A 25,665-nucleotide genomic window follows, 5' to 3' on the forward strand; every position below is an offset into this window, starting at 1 on the left:
AAAAGAAGGAGGAAAAAGCAAAAACTGCAAGTGTGAACTGAGACCAATGGTGTCTGAATAAAAATTTAACGTGGATACCAGCATAGCAGGATTCCGACTCTTGAATGTAGGAGCGTGCTCCATTGCTTAAATTTGCTCACCTTTGGGTGAAATCTCGGCTGCCCCCGAGTATAGGAAGATTTAAAGATGAATATTTAACTCCTTATATACAATTGCATTGCTATCACACAAGAGGAACTGTTTCTGTTGGTTTCGGACCAAAATTAGAAAAGAAGGAGTAAAAAGAAAAAAGCGCAAGTGTGAACGGAGACCAATGGTGTCTGGATAAAAAAATCTTCAGAACCGGTTCTTATAGCAATTCTCTTATATGGGTCTGATTTTGGCTTATGTATAGAACACCTATTACCTAGATATCTCATCATGACATGTCATTGTGTTTAGAGGGGGATAAATTAATGGCAGTAATGTTATAAAAGTCTGTGTTGGTATCCTGGCCAGGAGACAATTTATTTTTTTTTTTTTTTTAAATTATGTACATCTAGTTTGAAACAAATGTGTTTTCTCAAACCCTTTTCTTTTCCTATAAAAAATCTTTGTATTATGGATAAAAGAGGAAAGAGATATATTTATATATGAAAAATCTTTAAAATATATTTTTATATGGAATTTAATAAAAATTTATATAAAATTATTCTTATCCCAAAGAGTGCCTGGTATGTTTTGGAAAATATTTTTTGTTTTTTTCTTTTTGAATTGTAGTTTTTAATAGGTTGACACGTTTATTAAATATATATGTATTAAAAACTACAACCACGCTTAACAAGATTGATTACCTCATTCCTTTTGATGAAGTAGCGCTAATTGACTTCCCAATTTTCCTGCATCTAATGCAAAACTATGCGGTGGAGCCTTGCAGTCCCACCGGATAAGAAGCAGCTGCAACTACATCATTCCTTGCAAGTAATCAGAGTTGTGCCTGGACATCGCACAACCATCCCAGGTGAGGGTTACCCCTACACCTCTATTGTTTTCTTCCTTATTGTTGGGATTTCTGCACCAAGACGCGCTTTCTTCTTTGATTTTTCAGATTTACAAGTATTAGACAGTGTGGGAAGACCCCTCTTTCACCCCATGGTACATTAAATAGTGTCATTAAAAACGACAACTTGTCCCGCAAAAAAAACCTCATACATCTATGTAGATGGAAAGATGAGAAAGTTATGGCTTCTAGAAAACAGGGAAAAAAAAAAATGAAAATAAAAATCGATAAATGTCTGCTGTGGTAAGGAGTTAAATAAAGGCATAAATGCTTAGTAGCATACTCATGAGACACAACAAGAATGCGCAAAACAACAATAAACTGTACATAGAAACATTGCTTCGACATGTGTCACTAATAGACAAATATAAATGCATTGGTCACAAATAACATTAACAATCATGATTCCAGATGATATTCATGAGGTAAATGATGAAGAAATGGTGACAAATACCCTCTGAAAGTACAAAAAGATCAGCCAGAGGAACACCAGCCAGAGCAATATTCAGATAAAGTAATTCAAGTCAAAGCAATGACTAAATATAATATAAAACACAAAGTAATTTATAGCAGTGGCCAATGCCTATACAGTAATTTCAGCTATTGGAGTGCCCAGATAGATACAGTTATGTAAATAATAGTGATGCCCATACCTTAGTGACAGCCAATACAATGCCCAGATATATAAATGCAAGTCATAGTAATAAACAGACAAGGTAATGGCAGGGAAAGCAGTTTCCATTTAAGTGATGACAGCCATAGCAGTGTCCATAAATTAGTAGCAGTAATGGCAGCCACAAAATTGCACACAAATTGTAAAACCATTAATAATAACAACACACATTCAACAGGTTCTGCCTTCGAAATATTTGCGTGTCAGCCAGAATGATGCGCAGAAAAGTCTTATAATGCCGACAAACACATAATATTTATTAGTATAAGTTTTGTCTAAGAAGTACTGTATTAATGGAACATTAATGACAATGTGCACAAACATATGATCTATACAAATTTTGAATTTACTGTCTTCAAAGTATAAGGAAAACCATTTAAATAATGCATAAATCTGCAAATATTCTCTATTTTCTATTGTATTAATTGTTTTGAACAAAACTGTTAAAAAATAAATGAAATGAAACAAAAATATATAGCTACATCAGATACCAATATTCAGAATTCTTTTAATTTTGATGAATGGCAGTCCTGCAGTATCTAAGGTATAGTGGCCAGAGGCCAGCAAGTAATTGGAAATGTAATATGTGGCCCAAAACTGTCCACCTACACACTGGTGAATAAGAGACATAAAACGTATAATAAGAAAGACAAAGTATGCAATGGAGTTAGAACGTTCATTTTAATAAATGGGAACATTTTGTTCAGGAAAACAATTTATTTTGAAATGAAAACCAATAGAGACAACTAAACACAAATGAAAATATATGCTACCATGGAGAAACGGATGTATGGCAATACCTTTGCTATTTTTTTCTCTTTATCTATTAGTTGATCAAGCATTAATAAAACTAGTAGGTTGCATTTCTTCTTAAAAAAAAAAATGAAACAAAAAACAACATGAGATAAAACTAATTATATTGGATTTATCCTATTATTACACATACAAATAAGAGCAGACCTGCCACCAGAGCAGCCCATTCTCTCTTACAATCCCATTATCTGAAGCTCACAGTGGAATAGGCATACCATCTGAGAAGTCTGTTCATGAGGACTATGGTTCCAACCACAGCCTGGGTAAGTAACATACAGTATGTAGACTCCAAATGGCTTCATCATCACATCAATATTCATTATAAGGACACACTGTGCAGGTTAGCTGCAATGTGTGCTCTGGAGACTGCAAGATAGGCAAAATTGGCAAAAGGGCCCGGGTAAACAATGACTAAACCCAGCTAGCAGGAAGCTGTACAGGAGCTTCCGCACCAGTGACTAATTTTATCACGTGACTGTCATGTAACAGAAACATCCATAAAAATGCATTAAGTCACATAATTTGTGTGGCTTAACGTGACTGCAACCATTGAATACTGCATATGTCATGCTCATGACGGTTATACTCCCATTTTAATATAAGACCCAACTGACAAGGACAATTTTTCATCGCTACCTGCAAAAAACATCTTTGAGACAAAGAAAAAAAAGAAAAAAAGCTCTGTATCACAGGCAGTAAATAATAAAAAGCAACACCTAAATGACAATTTGAAATGTCCCTTTGGTCTTCTGTCATAAAAATGAATGCAGCATACCTGTACTTATAACGCCCGGGTTGCCGGCTAGCCATGTTGGAATAACAAGTCCACTAAATAAAGAAAATCCCAAAACAAAGAGATTTCTTGAGGAGTTTAAGTCAACATACTAAAAGAAAAAAGATAGATTTGTAATTTGGGTGAATATGCATTTGTGGATTCATTTTCTTCTTATACACTAGCTCCTCATGTATACAAAGACAGAAATAAGGTATTGTGCAAAAGTTTTAGACAGTTGTGGAAAAATGCTGCAAAGTAAGAATGCTTTCAAAAATAGAAAAGTTACGTTTTTTTATCAATTAACAAAATACAAAGTGAATGAACGCAAAAGAAATCTGAATCAAAGCAATATTTGGTCTGACCACTATATGCCTTCAAAACATGAACAATTCTTCATTTTTGAAGGAACTCGGCAAGGAGGTTATTCACATCTTGAAGAACTAACCACAGATCTTCTGTGGATGTAGGCTTCCTCAAGTCCTTCTGTCTCTTCAAGCAGTCCCAGCCAGACTCGATGATCTTAAGATCAGGGCTCTGTGGTGGCCATATCATCACTTCCAGGGTTCCTTGTTCTTCTTTATGCTGAGGATAGTTCTTAATGACATTGGCTGTATGTTTGGAGTCGTCCTGCTGAAGAATACAGTTGGAGCCAATCAGACACCTCCCTGATGGTATTGCAGAGTGGAAAAGTATCTGCTTGTATTTCTCCGCATTGAGGACACCAATAATTCTCACCAAATCCCCAACTCCATTTGCTGAAATGCAGCCCCAAATTTGCAAGGAACCTCCACAATGCTTCACTGTTGCCTGCAGACGCTCATTATTGTACTGCTCTCTAGCCCTTCGTTAACCAAACTGCCTTCTGTTAACCCCTTCCCGCTCCTTGACGTACTATTACGTCATGGCAGCTATATCGTTCGCGCTCCATGCCGTAATAGTACGTCTCGGGAGTAACGGCCGTTTCGGCTGTCCTCCCGACACATACAGGAGCTGTGACGCTGCTGTCTTGTTCAGCAGCTGTCACAGCTCCTACAGCGGGGACCGATCGCTGTGTCCCCGCTGATTAACCCCTTAAAAGCCGCGTTCTATAGAGATCGCGGCTTTTTAGGGGTTAAGCTGCCATCGCCGGCCTGCTACGCGATAGCGGCCGGCGATGGTGACTATGGCAACCGGACACCAAACAATGGCGTCCGGCTATGCCATAGACGGAAGCCTAGTGGGTCCTGACAACGTCAGGACCCACTATGCTTGCTGTCAGTGAGTAGCTGACAGTTCTAATACACTGCACTACGCATGTAGTGCAGTGTATTAGAATAGCGATCAGGGCCTCCTGCCCTCAAGTCCCCTAGTGGGACAAAGTAATAAAGTTAAAAAAAAGTTAAAAAAAGATGTGTAAAAATAAGAAAATAAAAGTTTTAAAAGTAATAAAAGTAAAAGTCCCACTTTTTCCCTTATCAGTCCTTTATTATTAATAAAAATATATAAACAAACAAATAAACTGTACATAACTGGTATCGCCGCGTCCGTAACGGCCTGAACTACAAAATTATTTTGTTATTTATCCCGCACGGTGAACGCCGTAAAAAAAAATATTAATAAACCGTACCACAATCACAATTGTTTGGTCACTTCACCTCCCAAAAAATGGAATAAAAAGAGATCAAAAAGTCGCATGTACCTAAAAATGGTACTGATGGAAACTACAGTTCGTTACGCAAAAAATAAGTCCTCGCACGGCTTTATTGATTGAAAAATAAAAACGTTCTGGCTCTTAGAATAAGGTAACACAAAAAGTGAATGATTGTTTACAAAACGTATTTTATTGTGCAAACGGCATAAGACATAAAAAAAAACTATAAACATCTGGTATCGACGTGATCGTATCGCCCCGCAGAATAAAGTTAATATATCATTTATAGCGCACGGTGAACGCTGTAAAAAAAAAAGTATACAAAAACAATAGTAGAATTGCTGTTTATTAGTCACCACGCCACCTAAAAATGGAATAAAAACTGATCAAAAAGCCGCATGCACCCCATGAAAACTACAATGGATTCCTCAAGGGGTCTAGTTTCCAAATTGGGGTCACTTTTCGGGGGTTTCCAATGTTTTGGCACCACAAGACCTCTTCAAACCGGACATGGTGCCTAATAAAAAAGAGGGCTCAAAATCCGCTAGGTGCTCCTTTGCTTCGGAGGCCGGTGCTTCAGTCCATTACCGCCCGAGGGCAACATGTGGGATATTTCTCTAAACTGCAGAATCTGGGCAATAAGTATTACTTTGTGTTTCTCTGATAAATCCTTTTGTGTTTTAAAAAAAATGGTATAAAAAGAGTAAATTTCACCTCTACTTTGCTCTAAATTTCTGTGAAACACCTAAAGGGTTCATAAACTTTCTAAATGCTGTTGTGAATACTTTGAGGGGTCTAGTTTCTAAAATGGGGTGTTTGATAGGGGTTTCTAATATATGGGCCCCTCAAAGCAACTTCAGAAATGAACTGGAACCTAAAAAAATAAATAAATGAGGCAATACTTCGCTTCTTACATTATACTGATAATGAGCCGTGCCCACTCCGAGATGACCCCAGTTTTGACCGTTTGTATAAACGGAGACCCCTATTAGACCGTTCCAGTGCCCGGTTTTCCCAAGCATACACCCCCGAGAAGTGTTTTTCTATTGATGAGTCCCTGGTACATTTTAAAGGGAGGGTTCAATTCCGCCAGTACCTGCCAGGTAAGAGGGCAAGGTATGGCGTGAAGATGTATAAGCTGTGCGAGAGTGCATCAGGGTATACCTACAGGTTTAGGATATATGAAGGAAAGGCCACCCCCAAACCAGACTGCATCCTGGACTACAATAGGTACATGGGAGGGATGGACTTGTCAAATCAAGTCCTGAAGCCCTACAGCGCCATGCGGTGTGGTATAAGAAGCTGGCCGGGCACATCATACAGATGGCTTTGTACAATGCGTATGTGCTACGTCGATATGCAGGCCAGACGGGAACTTTCCTGGAATTTCAAGATCTAATCTTTAGGGACCAGGAAGGGGGGGCACCCAGTACTTCTGGAAGCGAGGCCACACGCATCGTACCAGGGCAACACTTTCCAGGAGAAGGTCCCCAAACCGGTGGAAAGGGAAAGAGTCAAAAGAGGTGCAGAGTCTGCTATAAGAGGGGGATAAGGAAGAACACAATATACCAATGTGACACGTGTCCCGAAAAACCAGGGCTCTGTATAAAAGATTGTTTTAAAATGTATCATACATCCCTTGATTTTTAATTTACCCTGATGCACTCCGCACAGCTTACCCCCCTCATCTCTCCCTTCTGAGCCCTGCCGTATGCCCAGGCAGCTGATAACAGCCACATGTAGGGTATTGTCGTACCCAGGAGAACCCACATTACAATTTAAGGGGTGTATATCTCCGGTGGCGCATGCTGGGCACACTATATTGGACACTAAAATGGCATATACATATATAAAATTGCAAATCTCACACTGCACCATCTGCTGCGCATTATCTTTTACACAGTACCTGTGGGGTCAAAATGCTCACTACACCTCTAGATGAATGTCTTAAGGGGTGTAGTTTTTAAAATGGGGTCACTTCTCGGGGGTTTCAACTGTACTGGTACCTCAGGGGCTTCTGCACACATGACTTAGCACCAGAAAAGCTCCAGTAGGCCAAATGGTGGTCCTTTCCTTCTGAGCCCTCCCATGGGCCCAAAGGGCAGTTTATCACCACAAGTGGGGTATTGCCGCACTAAGGACAAATTGGGCAACAAAATGGGGTATGTTGTTCCTTGTGAAAATAAGAAATTTTGATCAAAAATGACATCTTATTGGAAAAAATATCATTTTTTTCATTTCACAGCCCAATTCAAATAGGTGCTGTGAAAAAACTGTGCGGTCAAAATGATAACAAAAACCATAAATGAATTCCTTGAGGGGTGTAGTTTCCAAAATGGGGTCACTTCTGGTGGGTTTCCATTGCTTTGATACCTCTGGGGCTCTGCAAATGCAACATGGCACCCGAAAACCAATCCAGCAAAATCTGGACTCCAACAAACACATAGCGCTCCTTTCCGTCTGAGCCCTCCCATGGGCCCAAACGGCAGTTTATCACCACAAATGGGGTATTGCCGCACTAAGGACAAATTGGGCAACAAAATGGGGTATGTTGTTCCCTGTGAAAATAAGAAATTTTGATCAAAAATGACATCTTATTGGAAAAAATATAATTTTTTTCATTTCACAGCCCAATTCAAATAGGTGCTGTGAAAAACCTGTGCGGTCAAAATGATAACAAAAACCATAAATGAATTCCTTGAGGGGTGTAGTTTCCAAAATGGGGTCACTTCTGGTGGGTTTCCATTGCTTTGATACCTCTGGGGCTCTGCAAATGCGACATGGCACCCGAAAACCAATCCAGCAAAATCTGGACTCCAACAAACACATAGCGCTCCTTTCCTTCTGAGCCCTCCCATGGGCCCAAACGGCAGTTTATCACCACAAATGGGGTATTGCCGCACTAAGGACAAATTGGGCAACAAAATGGGGTATGTTGTTCCCTGTGAAAATAAGAAAATTTGATCAAAAATGACATTTTATTGGAAAAAATAAAATTTTTTTCATTTCACAGCCCAATTCAAATAGGTGCTGTGAAAAAACTGTGCGGTCAAAATGATAACAAAAACCATAAATGAATTCCTTGAGGGGTGTAATTTCCAAAATGGGGTCACTTCTGGTGGGTTTCCATTGTTTTGATACCTCAACGCCTCTTCAAACCTGGCATGCTGCCTAAAATATATTCTAATAAAAAAGAGGCCTCAAAATGCACTAGGTGCTTCTTTGCTTCTAGGGCTTGTGTTTTAGTCCACGAGCGCAGTAGGGCCACATGTGGGACATTTCTAAAAACTGCAGAATCTGGACAATACATATTTAGTAGTGTTTCTCTGGTAAAACCTTCTCTGTTACTAAAAAAAAATTGAATAAAATTGAAATTCAGCAGAAAAAATGAAATTTGCAAATTTCATTTCCACTTTGCTTTAATTCCTGTGAAATGCCTGAAGGGTTAAAAAACTTTCTATATGCTGTTTTGAATACTTTGAGGGGTCTAGTTTTTAAAATGGGGTGTTTTATGGGGGTTTCTAATACATAGGCCCCTCAAATCCACTTCAGAACTGAACTGGCACCTTCAAAAAAAGGCTTTTGAAATTTTCTTAAGAATATGAGAAATTGCTGTTTATGTTCTAAACCTTGTAACGTCCAAGAAAAATAAAATAATGTTCAAAAAACGATGCCAATCTAAAGTAGACATATGGGAAATGTGAACTAGTAACTATTTTGGGTGGTATAACCGTCTGTTTTTCAAGCAGATGCATTTAAATTCTGAAAAATGCTATTTTTTGTAAATTTTCTCTAAATTTTGCAATTTTTCACAAATAAAGACTGAATATATCGACCAAATTTTACCACGAACATGAAGCCCAAAGTGTCACGAGAAAACAATCTCAGAATCGCTTGGATAGGTTTAAGCATTCCGACGTTATTACCACATAAAGTGAAATATGTCAGATTTGAAAAATGGGCTCTGAGCCTTAAGGCCCAAACTAGGCTGCGTCCTTAAGGGGTTAAAGCCAAATATTTCACATTTTGACTCATCAGTCCAGAGCACCTGCTGCCATTTTTCTGCACCCCAGTTCCTATGTTTTCATGCATAGTTAAGTTGCTTGGCCTTGTTTTCACGTCAAAGCTTTTGCTTTATAGCCGCAATTTTCTATTAAGACAACTTCTGGCCAGACTTCTCTGAAAAGTGTATACCTGGGTCCCACTGGATTCTGCCAGTTCTGAACTGATGGCACTGCTGAACATTTACTGATTTCGAAGGGAAGTAAGCATGATGTTTCTTTGATCTGCTGCACTAAGTTTCCTTGGTCGACCACTGCGTCTACGGTCTACAATATTGTCCCCATTTTTGTTCTTCTTCAAAAGAGCTTAAACAGCGCTTGAAACCCCAGTCTGCTTTAAAATCTTTGCCTAGGAGAGACGTTGCTGATGCAGTATAACTACCTTGTGCCTTGTTGCTGTGCTCAGTCTTGCCATGATGGACCTGTGACATGAAACGGTCTTTCACAACCTCGCCTTTGTAGCAGAGTTTTTGTCTGTTCCTCAAACAGTTTTACTCCTCCTACACAACTGTTTCTTTTACAGTTAATGACTGTGTTTCAACCTACATATGAAAATGATAATCATTATCATCTGTTTTGTATAATTGATTAATCATAGACCTGCATATAATCCTTTAAAATCCATTACTTTGTCCAAGTGTACTTAAAGAATTGATGATGTTTTAACCGCAAAGGGTGGTCACACAAATACTGATTAGATTTACATTTCTCTTCTGTTCATTCACTTTGTATCTAGTTAATTTATAAAAGAAAAACTATTAAAGGGTTATTCCCAACATAAAGTTCAATGTTCAAAGCCCTAGAAATGTAAAAACAAACATCTTTCTAAATACCTTCTGTTTTCTGTAGTGCAGCGTTTGTAAGATATGCCCCCCTTTAAAGTGCATGTCATTAGTTTGGTTGTGCCAGTCGTTTCTATGGAAATGACCACCACCGGCGTTTCCTACATTCTGTCGCGCCTGCGCACTTCTCCCTTTTCTCCTCTTTTCTATAGCATGAGTGTGCATTACTGACGCATGCGCACTGTCTTGCAGGCATACCTCTTATAAGAGTCATACCTCTTATCAGACGCCCCACACTGTGCTTGCTCCCCCCATGTTATCTCTATATTGTAATATAGAGATAATTTTGGGAGCCTTTTGGAATAAGCACATTGTGTTGGCTTTGTATGTACCTTCCTAAACTTACTTATATTTGTTTCATTGAAGCGCTCGGTGGGGGCGTTCTGTAAGAGTGATGCTGCTATGAATGCTGTATAATAGCAGACTCGGGAGCACGCACATACACCAAGCAGCATTGTGATTTAATTACAGCGCCACTTGCTGGTGAAGAGTGATAGAAACACACATTTAGTAAAAAAAAAATATATATATTTTGTATTGAAATAAAAAATAAAATTTGACTGGCAAAAATAATTTTTAGGAGAGAATTATTATTTATTAATATGAAACATTCAAATAATAAAAAAATCGGGTCAACTTGGGAAAAACCCTTTAACACTTCTATTTTTTAAAGCATTCTTACTTTGCAACATTTTTCCACAGCTGCCTAAAACTTTTACACAGTACTCTAGTTTCCTTTAAGTTCAGAAGTACAGTGAACATTCTATAAACTTGTATCTAATATATTTGGGAGACAATAAATGGGTCCAAATTAGTGTTGTAACAGGCTATCAAATACACTGATCAGCCATAACATTAATACCTCACAAATATTGTGTTTGCCATCCTCATGCCGCCAAAACAGCCCAGAACTGTCGAGATATGGACTCTACAAGATCACGTAATGTGCCCTTTGGTATCGGACACCAAGATATTAGAAGCAGATTCTTAAGTCCTGTAAATTGCAGGATGGAGCCTACATGGATTGAACATGTTTTTTTTCAGCACATCCCACAGATGCTCAATCGAATAGAAATCTGAGTAGTTTGAAGGCCAAGTGACTCTTTGTCATGTTCCTCAAATTATTCCTGAATAATTTTGGCAGTTTGGCAGGGTGCATTATCCTGCTGAAAGAGGCCATGGCCAAGAGGGTATACTGTTGCCGTGAAGGACTGTATTTGGTCTGCAAACAATGTCTAGGTATGTGTTACATGTCAAAGTAACATCCACATGAAGGCCAGACCCCAGGTTTCCCAGCTGAACATTGACTAGAGCATCACACTACCTCTGTTGGCTTGCCTTCTTCCCATAGTGCCTTTTAGGGCTCTCTTTTCCCCAGGTAAGTGACACACCCAAACATAGCTGTCCACACGGTGTAAAAGAAAAATAGGATTCATCAGATTGGGCCATATCTCTCTATTGCTCCATGATGAAGTTCTGATGCTCATATGCCCATTGTAGGTGCTTTTGAACAGAAACTGGTGTGTGGCTATGCAGCCCCAAAAGCAGCAAACCTGCGACACCTTTCTGTCATAGCTAGCCTTAACTTTATCAGGAATTCGTGCTACAGTAGCTCTTCTGTGAGATCGAAACAGATGGGCTAACCTTAGCTCTCCACGTGCATTAATGAGCCTTGGGCTGCCATGACCCTGTCGTCGGTTTACGGCCTCTCCTTACTTGGACCAATGCCACTGGCTGCTACATTCAGGCAGAGAATCAGTGCAGATATAGCTGGGAATTCCGTAAACAGCTGAGCTCACCGTGCTATGCAATTTCAGTAACTCCTATAGAAGTGAATGAGAGTTATGGAAACAGCGGAGAACAGAAAGTACGACTTTTTTCTGAATTCCGGACCAGCTCTGCACTGATTCTTGGCTTGGAAATAGCGGCCATCGGCCACCTCACAAGGTGGGATGGGTCAGGGGACCCCCGTTTGGGAGATACGTGTGGGTTCCAGAGGTGGGACCCACATCTATCAGAAATTTATGGCATATCCTGTGGTTATGACATAAATGACTTAGATGGGAATACCCCTTTAAAGGATCTGCTGTGGATGTCTTAGGGCCAGATATCACAGGACACCTTCTGAGATGAAACTACACAATATTAGGCAAGACAAGGAACTACACAATATTAGTCAGGTGGTTTTAATGTTATGGCTGAACGGCATACTTAAATATTGTACAAAGTATTACCTGAAGATTTGAAATGCCCACTGCTGCAATCATACCAAACATCACCATGAACATCCCTCCAATAACCGGCTCTGGAATTGTTATAAAGATGGCTCCAAGTTTTCCAAAGAGACCTAATATAATTAAGAGGATGCCTGCTGTCTGCATTACTAAGCGACTTCCAACCTAGGAAAAAATTTTTTAAAGATGTCTTTGACATAAGGTTTCCTGTACATTTTGCAAAAAGCACAAAACACAGCATCAAATACACAAAGCTAATAACACTGCAGTTGACTTTATTGATGGATTGTTATACACTCTATGCGTATGCAAAAAAATGGCAGAAAAATAAAAACAAAAAATGCAACTGGGTTACAAACACCACTAATAAAATTGTCCCTATTCACTGACATCAAACATCTGGTTACTGTTTATCTGCAAAAAAATCTAATAACAATAAAATTATATATATTTTTTAGCAGATAAAGAGTAACAAGAAATTTGCTGTTTTAAAACGAAAGAAATCCCACAGCACTCCGATGGTTCCAAAAAGTACGTGATTTATTCCGTCAACAAACCATCGGAGTGCTGCGGGATTTCTTTCATTTATGTCTTATAGTCCACGGATCTGGATTACCTGTTTGCACTCATTACCATGTTGGAATCTGTCGCAGAGTGCTGCTTATCTCTACCTATATATATATATATATATATATATATATATATATATATATATATATATATATATATATATACATACTAGTCCTTCCCAATGAATTAGAATATCATCCAAAAGTTAATTTATTTCAGTAATTCAATTCAAAAAGTGAAACTCAAATATTATATAGATTCATTACACAGAGAGGGATCTATTTCCAGCATTTTTTTTCTTTTAATGTTGATGATTATGGCTAACAGTTATTAAAAACCTAAAATTTAGTGTCTCAGAAAGTTAGAATATTATATACGCCCAATTTCAAAAATTATTTTTAATAGCGAAATGTAGGCCTACTGAAAAGTATGTACAGTATATGCACTCAATACTTGGTCGGGGATGCTTTTGCATGAATTACTGTATCAATGCAGCGTGGCATGGAGGCGATCAGCCTGTGGCACTGCTGAGGTGTTATGGAAGCCCAGGTTGCTTTGATATCGGCCTTCAGCTCGTCTGCATTGTTGGGTCTGGTGTCTCTCATCCTCCTCTTGACTATACCCCATAGATTCTCTCTGATGTTTAGGTCAAGAGAGTTTGCTGGCCAATCAAGCCCAGTGATACTTTGGTATTAAACCAGGTATTGGTACCTTTGGCAGCGTGGCAGGTGCCAAGTCCTGCTGGAAAATGAAATCCATATTTCCATAAAGCTTGTCAGCAGAGTGAAGCATGAAGTGCTGTAAAATTTCCTGGTAGACGGCTGCGTTGACTCTGGACTTGATATAACACAGTGGACCAACACCAGCAGAATACATATCTCCCCAACTCATAACTGACTGTGGAAGCTTCACACTGGACCACAAGCATCTTGGATTGACACCTCCCCACTCTTCCTCCAGACTCTGGGACCTTGATTTCCAAATGAAATGCAAAATTTTATTTAATCGGAAAACAGGACTTGGACCACTGAGCAACAGTGTTGGTCCAGTTGTGTTATATCAAGTCCAGAGTCAACGCCGCCGTCCACCAGCAAAACTTTAGAGCACTTCATGCTTCCCTCTGCTGACAAGCTTTATGGAGATGCTGATTTCCTTTTCCAGCAGGTCTTGGCACCTGCCCACACTGCCAAAAGTACCAATACCTGGTTTAATAACCACAGTATCACTGTGCTTGATTGGCCAGCACCTAATCTATGGGGTATTGTCAAGAGGAGGATGAGAGACACCAGACCTAACAATGCAGACGAGCTGAAGGCTGCTATCAAAGCAACCTGGGCTTCCATAACACCTCACCAGTGCCACAGGCTGATCGCCTCCATGCCACGCCACATTGATGCAGTAATTCATGCAGAGTCGGAGCCCCGACCATATATTGTGAGCATATACTGTACATTCTTTTCAGTAGGCTAATATTTTGCTATTAAAAATCAATTTTGAAATTGGGCTTATATAATATTCTTATTTTCTGAGACACTAAATTTTGGATTTTCATTAACTGTTAGCCATAATCATCAACATTAAAAGAAAAAAATGCTGGAAATATAAAACTTTGTGTGTAATGAATCTATATAATATATGAGTTTCACTTTTTGAATTGAATTACTGAAAAAAATAAACTTTTTGATGATATTCTAATTCATCGAGAAGGACTAGTATATATATATATATATATATATATATATATATATATATATATATGTATATATATATATATATATATTTATTTTACTAGGGGGGCACAGGTTGGCAGGGAACACCTGATCTGTGTGTTCCCTGATGTATCTATATACAGATCACTGATGACGATGATCTAATGATAACAGCCTATTAGGTCACTGTTAACAGTAATCTATACAGCTAGACATTCAGAGAAGACACAGATAGTTTTTCTCTGCATGCTTCCGAGGCTTCCCTAGCAACCGTCGAATACAGAATGCAAAAGTTGTTTTAGCGACAGGTAATTGAATGTATTAGTTCTCTGCCACAGTACATTGTAGGGGCCTTTCTGTGTGACAGCCCAATCCTGCTCATGGCAGCTTAAGTCACATAGTTTATTGCACAGGAACCGTGTCATGAGCCTGCTAATTAACGTGGGACGGGAACCAGAGGGTTAAGTTGAATAATTTGTAAAATTTTCTCAAACAATTCTATTAGTTCTATATTCAAGAACCAAAGATGTAGCATGGATTCCATTCATAAGATCCTGACTTAACTGATTCAACCTGATAAATAGAGAATAGACTAATTACATCCATAATGTTTGTTCTAAGAGGTGCAGTTGTGGTCATTTGATAATTTAATAGAGTTATGGATGTACCTTTGTAATCCCCAATGCTGCAATATTCTGACTGTATGAAGTAGTTCCGTTTCCTGTTCCCCAAATCCCAGCTAAAATACATCCTATGCCTTCCATTCCAATTCCACGATTTAAAGCATGTGTTGGTGGGTTTGGAGCTCCTGATAATTTTGCACAAGTGTAATAATCACCGATTGATTCAACAGTAGAAGAAAGTATCCCTGATGTCATCCCTAACACAGAGGAGAGACTTACTGTGGGCCAACCCCACTGACCTGCAAAACAAAAATATGGTACAAAAATTAATCAAACTACTAACTAAATTGTTACAATTATTATCCTCCTATTCCAGAAGATTTTATGAGCAAAAACCCTCTAAGGTTTAGCCATAACCTTCTCCGATCACACAGTGAAATAGCCACTCATCATCCGTACTTTTAGCTTTCAGTTTGAAAAATGCCCAATTTATTGGCACGCATGTGCAGCTGTTCACAGTAGGCATAAAAAGTAATTTAAACAAACAATTTCAAATGCACCAATACGTATTAAGAAATGGTAGACTTGTAAATTAATTAGGTGCAATTCACGCCAACTACCCTCTCTAATTAAATTGATGCAAAATAAGCCAATTTAAAAAAAAATGTGGGCCACTGTGTGTTGAAAACGTATAGTTTACTATTGTCTAATAGTAAACATATGGCCGCTGCACGTCTTACAAAAAAAACTCTAAAATATGCCACCATAGTAACCACATAAACATTGTTTGTGAATCCAGCCACATATTGGTCATTATATTTTCTACACACATTATTTATACAATGGCAAGCAGTTAATCATTGTCAATCCCTCAAACCCATGCATACCATAAGTTAGAAAACCACAACCCAAATATTTCAAGCACCTTAATGAAATAAAAGGGACCACACTGAGGCTTTTGGAAATCAGTACATCACAACCCAATAAATTATACATATATAAAGTACAGTGAAGTTTACCGCTCAGACGGCACTGGTAACAGTCCAATATCATTCAGTATGGGCTTTCTTCCAGAAAAATGCAGTGGACAGTCCGCAATCCAATGAGGGTGTGGATGGTAATTCTTATCCTTGTAGTTCCACCAAGCTCCTTAACGTCTCTCTCCACATTCAAAGAACTCCTGGTAGGAAAAGGATCTTATGTCTCTAATAGATGGAAAAAGGAAGACACATAGTGCAGCACCCTCTGCAAAAAGATTGCTCCACGCCAAGTTTAATCCATACTCACAGAAGTAACAAGAAATAAAAGCATCAAGGTAAGTAAAAATCTTTAACATTTCTAGGCGGCACGGCCCCAGAGGAAGCCGGAAGGGCGAAACCCAGAGTGTTTGGCGTGCCGCCTAGAAATTTTAAAGATTTTTACTTACCTTGATGCTTTTATTTCTTGTTACTTCTGTGAGTATGGATTAAACTTGGCGTGGAGCAATCTTTTTGCAGAGGGTGTTGCACTATGTGTCTTCCTTTTTCCATCTATTAGAGACATAAGATCCTTTTCCTACCAGGAGTTCTTTAAATGTGGAGAGAGACGATAAGGAGCTTGGTGGAACTACAAGGATAAGAATTACCATCCACACCCTCATTGGATTGCGGACTGTCCACTGCATTTTTCTGGGAGAGAGCCCATACTGAATGATATTGGACTGTTACCAGTGCCGTCTGAGCGGTAAACTTCACTGTACTTTATATATGTTATTTAGGGTATTTGTTGGATCATACCCAATTTAGTTTTGCCTGCTCCGGTCTGAGAGAGATTTTGTGGGTATTTGAGCCAAGAGAAACCACCATTATATTTGTAAATTATACATATAGCTTCACTTTAGCTTACTTGAACTGCGGGTAAACTGCATAACAGTTCAATTCTTGATCAAGAAGAAAATGTTGTCATCATTATCCATAATGCCATTATTCATAAATAAGGCTCTACTATCAGAATACTGCATAATTTTACTGTACATTTTATAGATTGCATCAATACAATGGTCTTCCCTTATTGAAAGTCTGAATACAATGATACCTGTAGCCCAAAAAAACTTGCAGTCACTTTTTTCAAGGTTCTGTGCACTTTTATTTTGTGTGTATGGATGGGGAAATTTTTGCCCTGGGTGCCTAAATGCCTTGTCCCAGCTATGCTTATATGTTTTTATGATGTTGATAATTCTGATTTCTTCGTAACACCTGGTAGCATTGAAACACATTACATTGTATTATTTTCAAGATACTTATTTCTTCTTTAAATATACATTCTATACATATACTTAAAGAAGTACTCCACTTTATATTTTTATTGCACTCTCCATTTGTACATTGGTGTTTCAGTGGGGTGCTGTGTGCAAAAAATACTTACCGATCCCCGGATCTTGTCTTTTTCTGTCCAGCACCACTCACGTGATCTTCCCTCTGACTTGTCTGGAATCACTGTGCTTATGAATGAACCAGAACTCAGGCTCTCAATGCATTCCTATGAGAGCCAGAACAAGGCTCCATAGGAATGCATTGAGAGCCAAACTTCCGGTTTTCTTAAAAGCAGCGATTCCGGACCAGCTCAGAATGAAGATCACGTGGGCGACGCTGGACCCGAACAGCCATAATATATATCTATGTTATATGTTATATATATATATATATATATGCCGAACAGCCATATCATTAAAACAATCTTCCTAATACTGTGTAGGCCCCCTTCATGCCACCAAAACAGCTCTGACCTGTCGAGGCATGGGACTTCATAAGACCTCTGAAGGTGTCCTGTGGTATCTGAGACCCAATCGGATTGAGTGGAAATTGGAGACCAAGTCAAAACCTTGAACTCTTTATCATGTTCCTCAAACCATACCTGAATTATTTTTACAGTGTGGCGGAGTGCATCACCCTACTGAAAGAGGATACTTTCATTAGAGATTACTGTTGCCATGAAGGGCTGTACTTAGTCTGCAATAAAGTTTAGGTAGATGGAACGTCTCAATGTAAAATGTAAATTCACATGGATGCCAGAACCCAAGGTTTCCCAGCAGAAGAACATTGCCCAGAGAATCACACTGTCTACCCCAGCTTGCATTCTTCCTGTAATGGATCCTGGTTCCAACTCTTCCTTAGGTAAGCGGCACACATGGCCATCCACATGATGTAAAAGAAAAGGCCTCCATCTTTCTTTGCTATATGGTTCAGTTTTCATGCTCACATGCCCATTGTAGGCACATTCAGCAATATACAGGGGTTGGCATGGGCCCTCGAGCCGGTCTGCAGCTATGTAGCCCCACATGCAGCAAGCTGCAATCCACTGTGTGTTCTGACACCTTTCTATCATAGCAAGCCGTAAGTTTTTTCAGCAATTTGTACTAAAGTGGTTCTTCTGTCAGATCAGTAGCTTTTCTGGGGATCTGGCCTTCGCTCCCCATGCACATCAATGAGCCTTGGGCACACCTGACCCTGTAGCTGGTTCACCAGTTGTCCTTTCCTGGCACCACTTTTGGTAGGTACTAACAACCACATACTGGGAACACCCCACAAGACCTGCCATTTTGGAGATGCTCTAATCTAGCCATCAAAATTTGGTCCCTGTCAAAGTCACTCAGAATCTTACAATTGCCCATTTTTCCTGCTTCCAACACATCAACTTCAAGAACTGATTGATCACTCCCTTATATCCCCTCCCTTGAGAGGCGCCATTTTAACGTGCTAACCAATGTTATTCACTTCACCTATCAGGGGTTTTGATGTTTTGGCTGATCAGTGTATGTTTATCAAGTTAAATAAAACATTTTTAGATGCTTGCACACATTACTAGGGGAATTCCAAAACTTACTGAAGACAGATTTGCTTAAATGTACTGTATATATAAATCCATTTTCAGTAAGTTCACCTATGCCTGTGAAGATCTGGTTGCGCCAACCCAAATGAAGATATATTATTAAATTAAATAGCACAAAATGTTGAATCTCTTTAGATTAAAAAATATAAAAACTTTAAAATGTATCGTGATTAAAATGTCTTTCTTCAAAAAGAAGAGAATTGCCTCTGTTTAGGACTTATACCAGGTGTTCCCCATTTTAAAGATATATTTTGCCATTTTTAAGGATTCACCCCAAAAGTAGAAGAAGAAACCAATATTTTACGTAAGTTTGTTTTCACACACACACACATATATATTCCAATAAGGCAATGCAAACCTGTAAAAATGTTCTCAATAATGGAGCAAAGGTGTAAACTACATATTATATACACATTGAAGAGCAATAAAACTGTGTGCTGTAACGCAGTCAGAATTGTATCATTTTAAATTACACAAAATGGGGTTTGAGGGGGGACATTCACTTTCATCTTTTTATTTTTTCCATTCTTCCTTAAGGTAGAAAAATCTTTGCTGACCTCATATCAGACATACTGCAGCTTTTCATAAACATATTATATAATGTTATTCTGTTTATGCACAGGACATTTTGTGTTATTGTATTTAAAGGCTATGTATGCCTTAAATTTTCTTTACATTTTATTATTAAATCAATGTTTTTGTGATTTTAAGGACTTTTTTAATTTTCAGAGATACCCAGAAGCCGCTCTCAGTCGAGACGTCAGTTCAGCTGAACTGACAGAATCGGTTGAGAGAGAAGGATACAGCTGTATCATAAAAAGAAAAAAAAATGAATTATAAAAATGTAAAAAGTGCTTAAAATCACAATAAAATATTAATTTAATAAAAAATAAAAACATTAAAAGGTTTATATAAGTTTTAAACTCCTAACTTTCCGTTTGAGGTGATTTAAAATCAAAATTAACTTATTTTCCTAGGAAGCAAAGCAGTTCCATAAGTAACCTACATTTCAACAAAATAAAAACACTTTGATGACTGATAGAATCTCTTCACAGGCTGTGAGTCATAAGCAGTTTAATAACAGAAATGGCCCATTACATATTCCTTGTACAAAGAAAGCTTCATGTACATCTCAAGTAATCAATTGACTGTGAAGACTCTGTTTCTAATTTATTTGTATAGTGTTGTCAGTAACTCTACAACTTTGTTTTTTTGTTTTTTTCTACCCTTTGAATCCTTTAGTAGTAGTTTTGGTAGTGATTTTATTATGCTATTGAATTTCCATCTGTGGATTTGAAGTAACCACAAGAAAGATGCTTCATCCTCGTTGTGTGTCTTTCCAATTTCTGGGACAGCAGGTGGCATTTTGCAATCATTGGGTTGTAGAATCAATAGCATATTTACATGGATTTCCTTAAATCTTATACACTTATACTATTGTAATTTATTTTGTCTTTGTAAATTACGAAGGTTTAAGAGGTAAATAGTTCTGCAACTTTTTAATATATTTTGTGTTAGATATCCCCAACTTTTTATAAGACTCTTATCAGATATTCACACAGTGGCATTTTTAAAAGTCAACTAGGATCTCTGTGATACTGCCTGAAGAAATAGCCGGTACTACTCCGAAACTTGTCGCCTGTATCTGCACTATCATCATCAATAAAGGACTTTGCACCTTGAACTTTCTGGGGGCAGTTTTAGCTATGCTAACACTATAACTTAGCCCTATACCACCCTAAAAGGGAACGGTGCTAAATCAATTGCTGCCTTTTTTATAGATGTACCTGTCCATTGGCACTCCATCTCTAAACTACTGCTCAACTAGTGTGAAGTTGACTGAGATGCTACATAGGCTATGTGAATATGTTCCTACCTTCTCAATGCAATGTAAGACTTCAGGTTGACAGCAGATGCCTCTAAATACAGTCACTAGGATTAACTTGTTTTGTTCTTTCATATTTAGACACATTTTATAGTTTCTTGCTGGCTAATTATCCAGAATCCACAATTTTTCAGCTTTTTTTTTCTGGCCTCTTTCATCAGTATACACATTGTTCAAGCATTATCGATTAGGGCCCAACATGATTCTAGGATGGCCGATTTTGTTCATGAACTCAATGATCTCCCTCAAAAAAACTACTACTTGTGGACGCTTCCAGAACATGTGAAGGATTTTGGTGTCTTGCATAAAACATATAGGACAGTTTTTTGGAGTACAGTCTACAAATAATAAATATTTCCATTCTGCTGGTTATATTCCAATTTGGTTTCTCTGATTTGTCTGGTTGAGGCTTGACTGCAGGCACATATAAATTTGTGACCTCTAATGGTTAAAAAATTCCATTTTCAAGGTTCGCCATTGGTTAGCCTGTGCTATTATATTTAGTAATATACAATAGTCCTAATGTAGGCAAGGCCCCCTTTATACAGGAGACGAATGTCTAAAAATCAACCATCCAGCTTCTTTGCTAGTCTGTTAGCAGGACTTTACAACACATTGTAACTAATACTGTCTAAAACTTTTTTTTTTGTTAATGCAAAATCTTTGTGAAGTTTCTCTCTTCCTGTAATCTGCGGTCCAGCAAAATCTGTCGCTAGTTACAGACAGACTGCAAAATTTGGAGGTGTGTCTCTTCACTGCCTGCCAGTAGAAGTCTATGGAGAGTAGAGGTGGAAGCATGAGGAGGGAGCATAGGGAGAAAGAGACACAGACATGCTGCCTATACAAGTCTATAGAGAGGGGTGGGGGAGAAGGAACAGAGTGAGAAAGACACACAAAGAAGTGCTGCAGATTCCTGGTAAGTTTCATATCTCACCCCATGTATACACATATGCCTATTTTGAAAAGTCATCTGAAAAGTTATGAACACTTTAAGACAGAATTCTGGTGCATTTTGAATAGCAAATCTGCCCATCTTAGTTTGGAGTTTCTACACGGAATAGAAGCTCCCATAGACTTCAGTTGATTTATTTAACCCCTTCCCAACATCTGTCGTATGTCTATGGTGGATGTCGTAGGAATATGTTACAGTTGACACCATGCTCTAATTTCGATCTTGGCCATTTAACCTCTAAATGCCACGGTCAATAGCATGTAACCAGTTAGAAAGAGGGAGAGTGCCGATGGGCTGTCATGGCAGCCGGGGGCCTAACAAAAGCCTCCAGGTCTGCCATCTTAGGATGCCAAATAGAATAATGCTAACAGGACAATACACTGCAATCAAGAGATCGCATGTTTAAGTCCCCTAGTGGGACTACTGTCTAAGTTTTAAACAGCGTAAACTAAGGCAAGGCAGTCGGAAAAAGTGCCAAATTTATCACAATGGTGCATGTTGTATAATAAATTTGGCAGATCTTGCTAGACGTGCTAGAGATACCTTTCTTTTCCATTTACCACCTATTATTTGACTGAGTTTACGGCAATTGTTTGCGCAAAAATTTTGGCACATTTTTTCACACGGTGTCACATTTTAAGCCATTCTCATTTTTGTTAGACCCTTTTACCACCAAGCCCCGCTCCCTTGCCGAGCACGACTCAAAACGTGTCTAACAAAGTAGAGAAATGTGGTGCACAGCATAAATCTGACCCAGATACGAAAGCCAAACAAAATACTTGAAGTCTAGACATTTGAATCATGTGTACACTATTAGCAAAAGATAAGTGACATATGCAGAGTTTTATTTTTACCTATATTTTACTGTAGGTGAAACTATTTTAATCACCTTTATAAATTCCTCATGATCATAGGTAGCCTAATGTATTTTTTTGCCATATTTATTCTTCACGTATACGTATGATCTGAGAAATTTAATACTACAGGGATCACACCTGATTGGTTTTACAACCAACGCTGTTTTCTTGTCTATCTAATCATCCTTTATGTAGGGATTAGAATAATAACAACAATCCTTCAGTACTTTGCATTAAAGGAAGCTTCATAGGTATAGCAAACTTTGCCTACCACACAAATAATGTCCAACTAACGTTGCTGTCCAGTGTTATCCCTTTAAACTAAGAAATGACAAAGAAATCCATGTGCCAAGAAGTGTTCCATTCATCTCCACCTGGAATGTTAAATGGTGGTTTGAAGTGTCGGTTTGCAAGGAAATAACTTAAAAACCTAATTGTACTGGAAACCTGAGATATTAGGATTGACAGCAAAAGTCAGGGCTGGATCAATGTTGGTGCATGAGGTACTGGTTAAAACATTGGGTGGGGTCCCCCTTCACTGTTTGTTTCCATTTTTTTTAAGGAAACAGAGAATACCCCCGAAAAAATGTAGGCTTGACTAAAATGTATAAATTATACAGCTATATTACAGTAAAAGATTACAAAGACTAGTACTGTAAGTCCAATGCAATTTGATCAGAGATACAGTGAGCAGGTTCTTCTGTGTTTGCTACTATTGACCCAATGTACAGAATATCACAAGAGCAACAGACAGGGGAGGCATCTCCTCAGTAGAGCAGAACATCTGTGGTTGTTAAGAGTGGGAGGGATCTAAAGAGGCTCTGCCTAGATACAGAGTGGCACCTTATCTTGGTGCAGACAGCTAAAGTTTGACAGTTTTACCTGCCAATGATTTTCTTCAATTGTCCTATTCTGTCAGGTTCTAAGTTTTGTAGAAGTTTGGATGATAATAAACAGGGCCACAGCCAGAGGTGTAGCTAAAAGCTCATGGGCCCTGGTAAAAAAGTTCAGCTTGGGCACCCCTCCCACTTGGGTTACAGAAACCCCATTTACATGCATTGTCATCGGATTCTACGCTTAAATTTCGACACACGTGAACTGGGTCATAGGGTGAGTTCATATAAACTTTCCTGCAGATTTTGCTGGGGATTTGCACGAGCGTACCGTAATATCACAAGTAGCAAGAAAACCACGGTATGATAAGTGCTGCAGGATGAAGCCAGTAGTCTGTGGATTTATTTAAATGATTTATTGGTAATTACTAAGCGTCACAGCACCAGACCGTAATCATCTTCCTGATGAAGGCATTGGACCGTAATTTTTACCTGATGAAGGCACCGGACCGTAATCATATACCTGATGAAGGCACCGGTTCAGTGCCATAACGCATAGTAAATAAAGTAATTATTTAAAGGACTACTAGCTTCATCCTGCAGCACTCATCATACCTGTGTTTTATTGCTACTTGTGATATTAGGGTGTACAGTATTCACAGTGCGCTGAAATTGCATTTTGTTGCCAAAATTTTCACAAGATTGCAGCAAAAAATGTGATTTAAACACACTGTGTGAATAAAGCCCACTGGTTTCAAAAATTGTGGCAAAAAAACACTATGAATAAAAAAAGTTAACATACCCTACAAGAGAGGTCAGGAGAGACAAATGAAGAAGCGACAACAAGGGAAGAATGGATGGAGGCTTGAAGGGATGGAGGGATAAAGGGATGGAGGGATGAAGTGGGTGGGGGGGTTGGAGAAGCACTCACCAGCCTGGGGCTCTGTACAAGGTCTTAACTGGTGGGCTGTCCTTCTCTCCTGAACATATGGGGCTTCTTTACTGTGGTAGAAGGGCCTGATTGGTTGGCGGGGTCACATGGGCATGACGTCATCAAAGGTCCTTTAGCCCACTATGGAACAGCATCTACTCTGAGCATTTTTATGTGAATCAACTCAGGCAAATGTGGTGTAAGGGGCTCAGGGACCCCTGGCTTCGGGGCCCGGTCGCAATTCCGACTTTTGCAACCCGTATAAGTACGCCATTTCCCACAGATACAGCTCCCAAATAAGTTGTCATTGTCTCTCATATTTCCTAAACTCTTGTAGGGAAAATAGTCTAGTTATGTAGTGATTTGGGAGGTATGTGTCATCGTATAAGGCCTCATGCACACGACCGTAGCCATGTGCACGGCCCATGATTGCGACAACGACGGCCATGGAGTGTCATCCGCGGGCCGCCCGCAATTCACGCACAGTGCACACATTGATTTCAATGAGCCCGGACCGCAAACCCGGACCGTATAATGACTTGTCCTATCTTTTTGCAGTTCAGGTTTCCGGCCAAAGCACGGACCGTGGAAAGCACGAACGTGTATGTTAGCCCATAGAAATGAATGGGTATGCAATTCACCCGCAAACCCGCGGGGGAATTGCAGCCACAAAAACATGTTTGTGTGCTTGAGGCCTAACTGGGAAGATTTGCCATTGAGTAACTCGGGAATGCTTTAGTGGTTGCCAATCAGCATTTTTAGAAATTTATATAAATAGGAAACAAATTAAATAAAAGTTTAAACAATTTGACAGATGAACACAAATTGAGATGTTTAATATTAAGTGCTACAAAATATCTCAAGTTATAGAGTTGTTGAAATTTTAGAAATAATCATTAAGCCTTTTGAACATGTGATATTAAACAGCATAATTTAAAACTAAATTTGAAGTAAGGTACGTAATATATTAGTCTTCTTTGAATGTCAATCATTAAAAAACACCCTCATCAATGTCCTTCCTTTCCTTGTGATCCCATAACAGCATCCACATGGCTTGAGTTATGAAATATATGTGCCTTAACACAATTATGAGTACATATTGAAATACATGAAACCATAATTGTCGAATTGTTGTGACCCCCTTGGAGCAAAGAGGTTAATATACTCATTATAATTACATTTGGTTGGAAAGATTTCGGATGAACACTAAAACATAGGGAATGAGCATTTATAAAGTTCATGATTAATTCTCATTTATGTGCTTCTCTAGCTACATTTAGTTCACAAGAAAAAGTAAAATGTGTAGTAGAATAGATAAGAATGTATCTTTAGTCACACCTTAAGTTTACCTTACTCTTTTAAATATTTTAC

At 38.7% G+C, this 25,665-nt stretch overlaps 1 protein-coding gene across 1 annotated transcript in view; it reads right to left on the reverse strand.

Annotated features, from left to right (window-relative positions):
- LOC142750390 (solute carrier family 23 member 1-like) overlaps nucleotides 1-25,665 on the reverse strand; it is a 272,481-nt gene that overhangs the window by 62,719 nt on the left and 184,097 nt on the right. The window contains exons 7-9 of the mRNA XM_075859393.1: nucleotides 15,015-15,268; nucleotides 12,068-12,232; nucleotides 3,301-3,409 (exon numbers count right to left, since the gene is read on the reverse strand). Of these exons, the coding sequence (XP_075715508.1) occupies nucleotides 3,301-3,409; nucleotides 12,068-12,232; nucleotides 15,015-15,268 (528 nt within the window). The remainder of the gene's footprint in view (nucleotides 1-3,300; nucleotides 3,410-12,067; nucleotides 12,233-15,014; nucleotides 15,269-25,665) is intronic.

The sequence above is a fragment of the Rhinoderma darwinii genome, chromosome 3, assembly GCF_050947455.1.
Source record: "Rhinoderma darwinii isolate aRhiDar2 chromosome 3, aRhiDar2.hap1, whole genome shotgun sequence".
Taxonomy (NCBI): domain Eukaryota; kingdom Metazoa; phylum Chordata; class Amphibia; order Anura; family Rhinodermatidae; genus Rhinoderma; species Rhinoderma darwinii.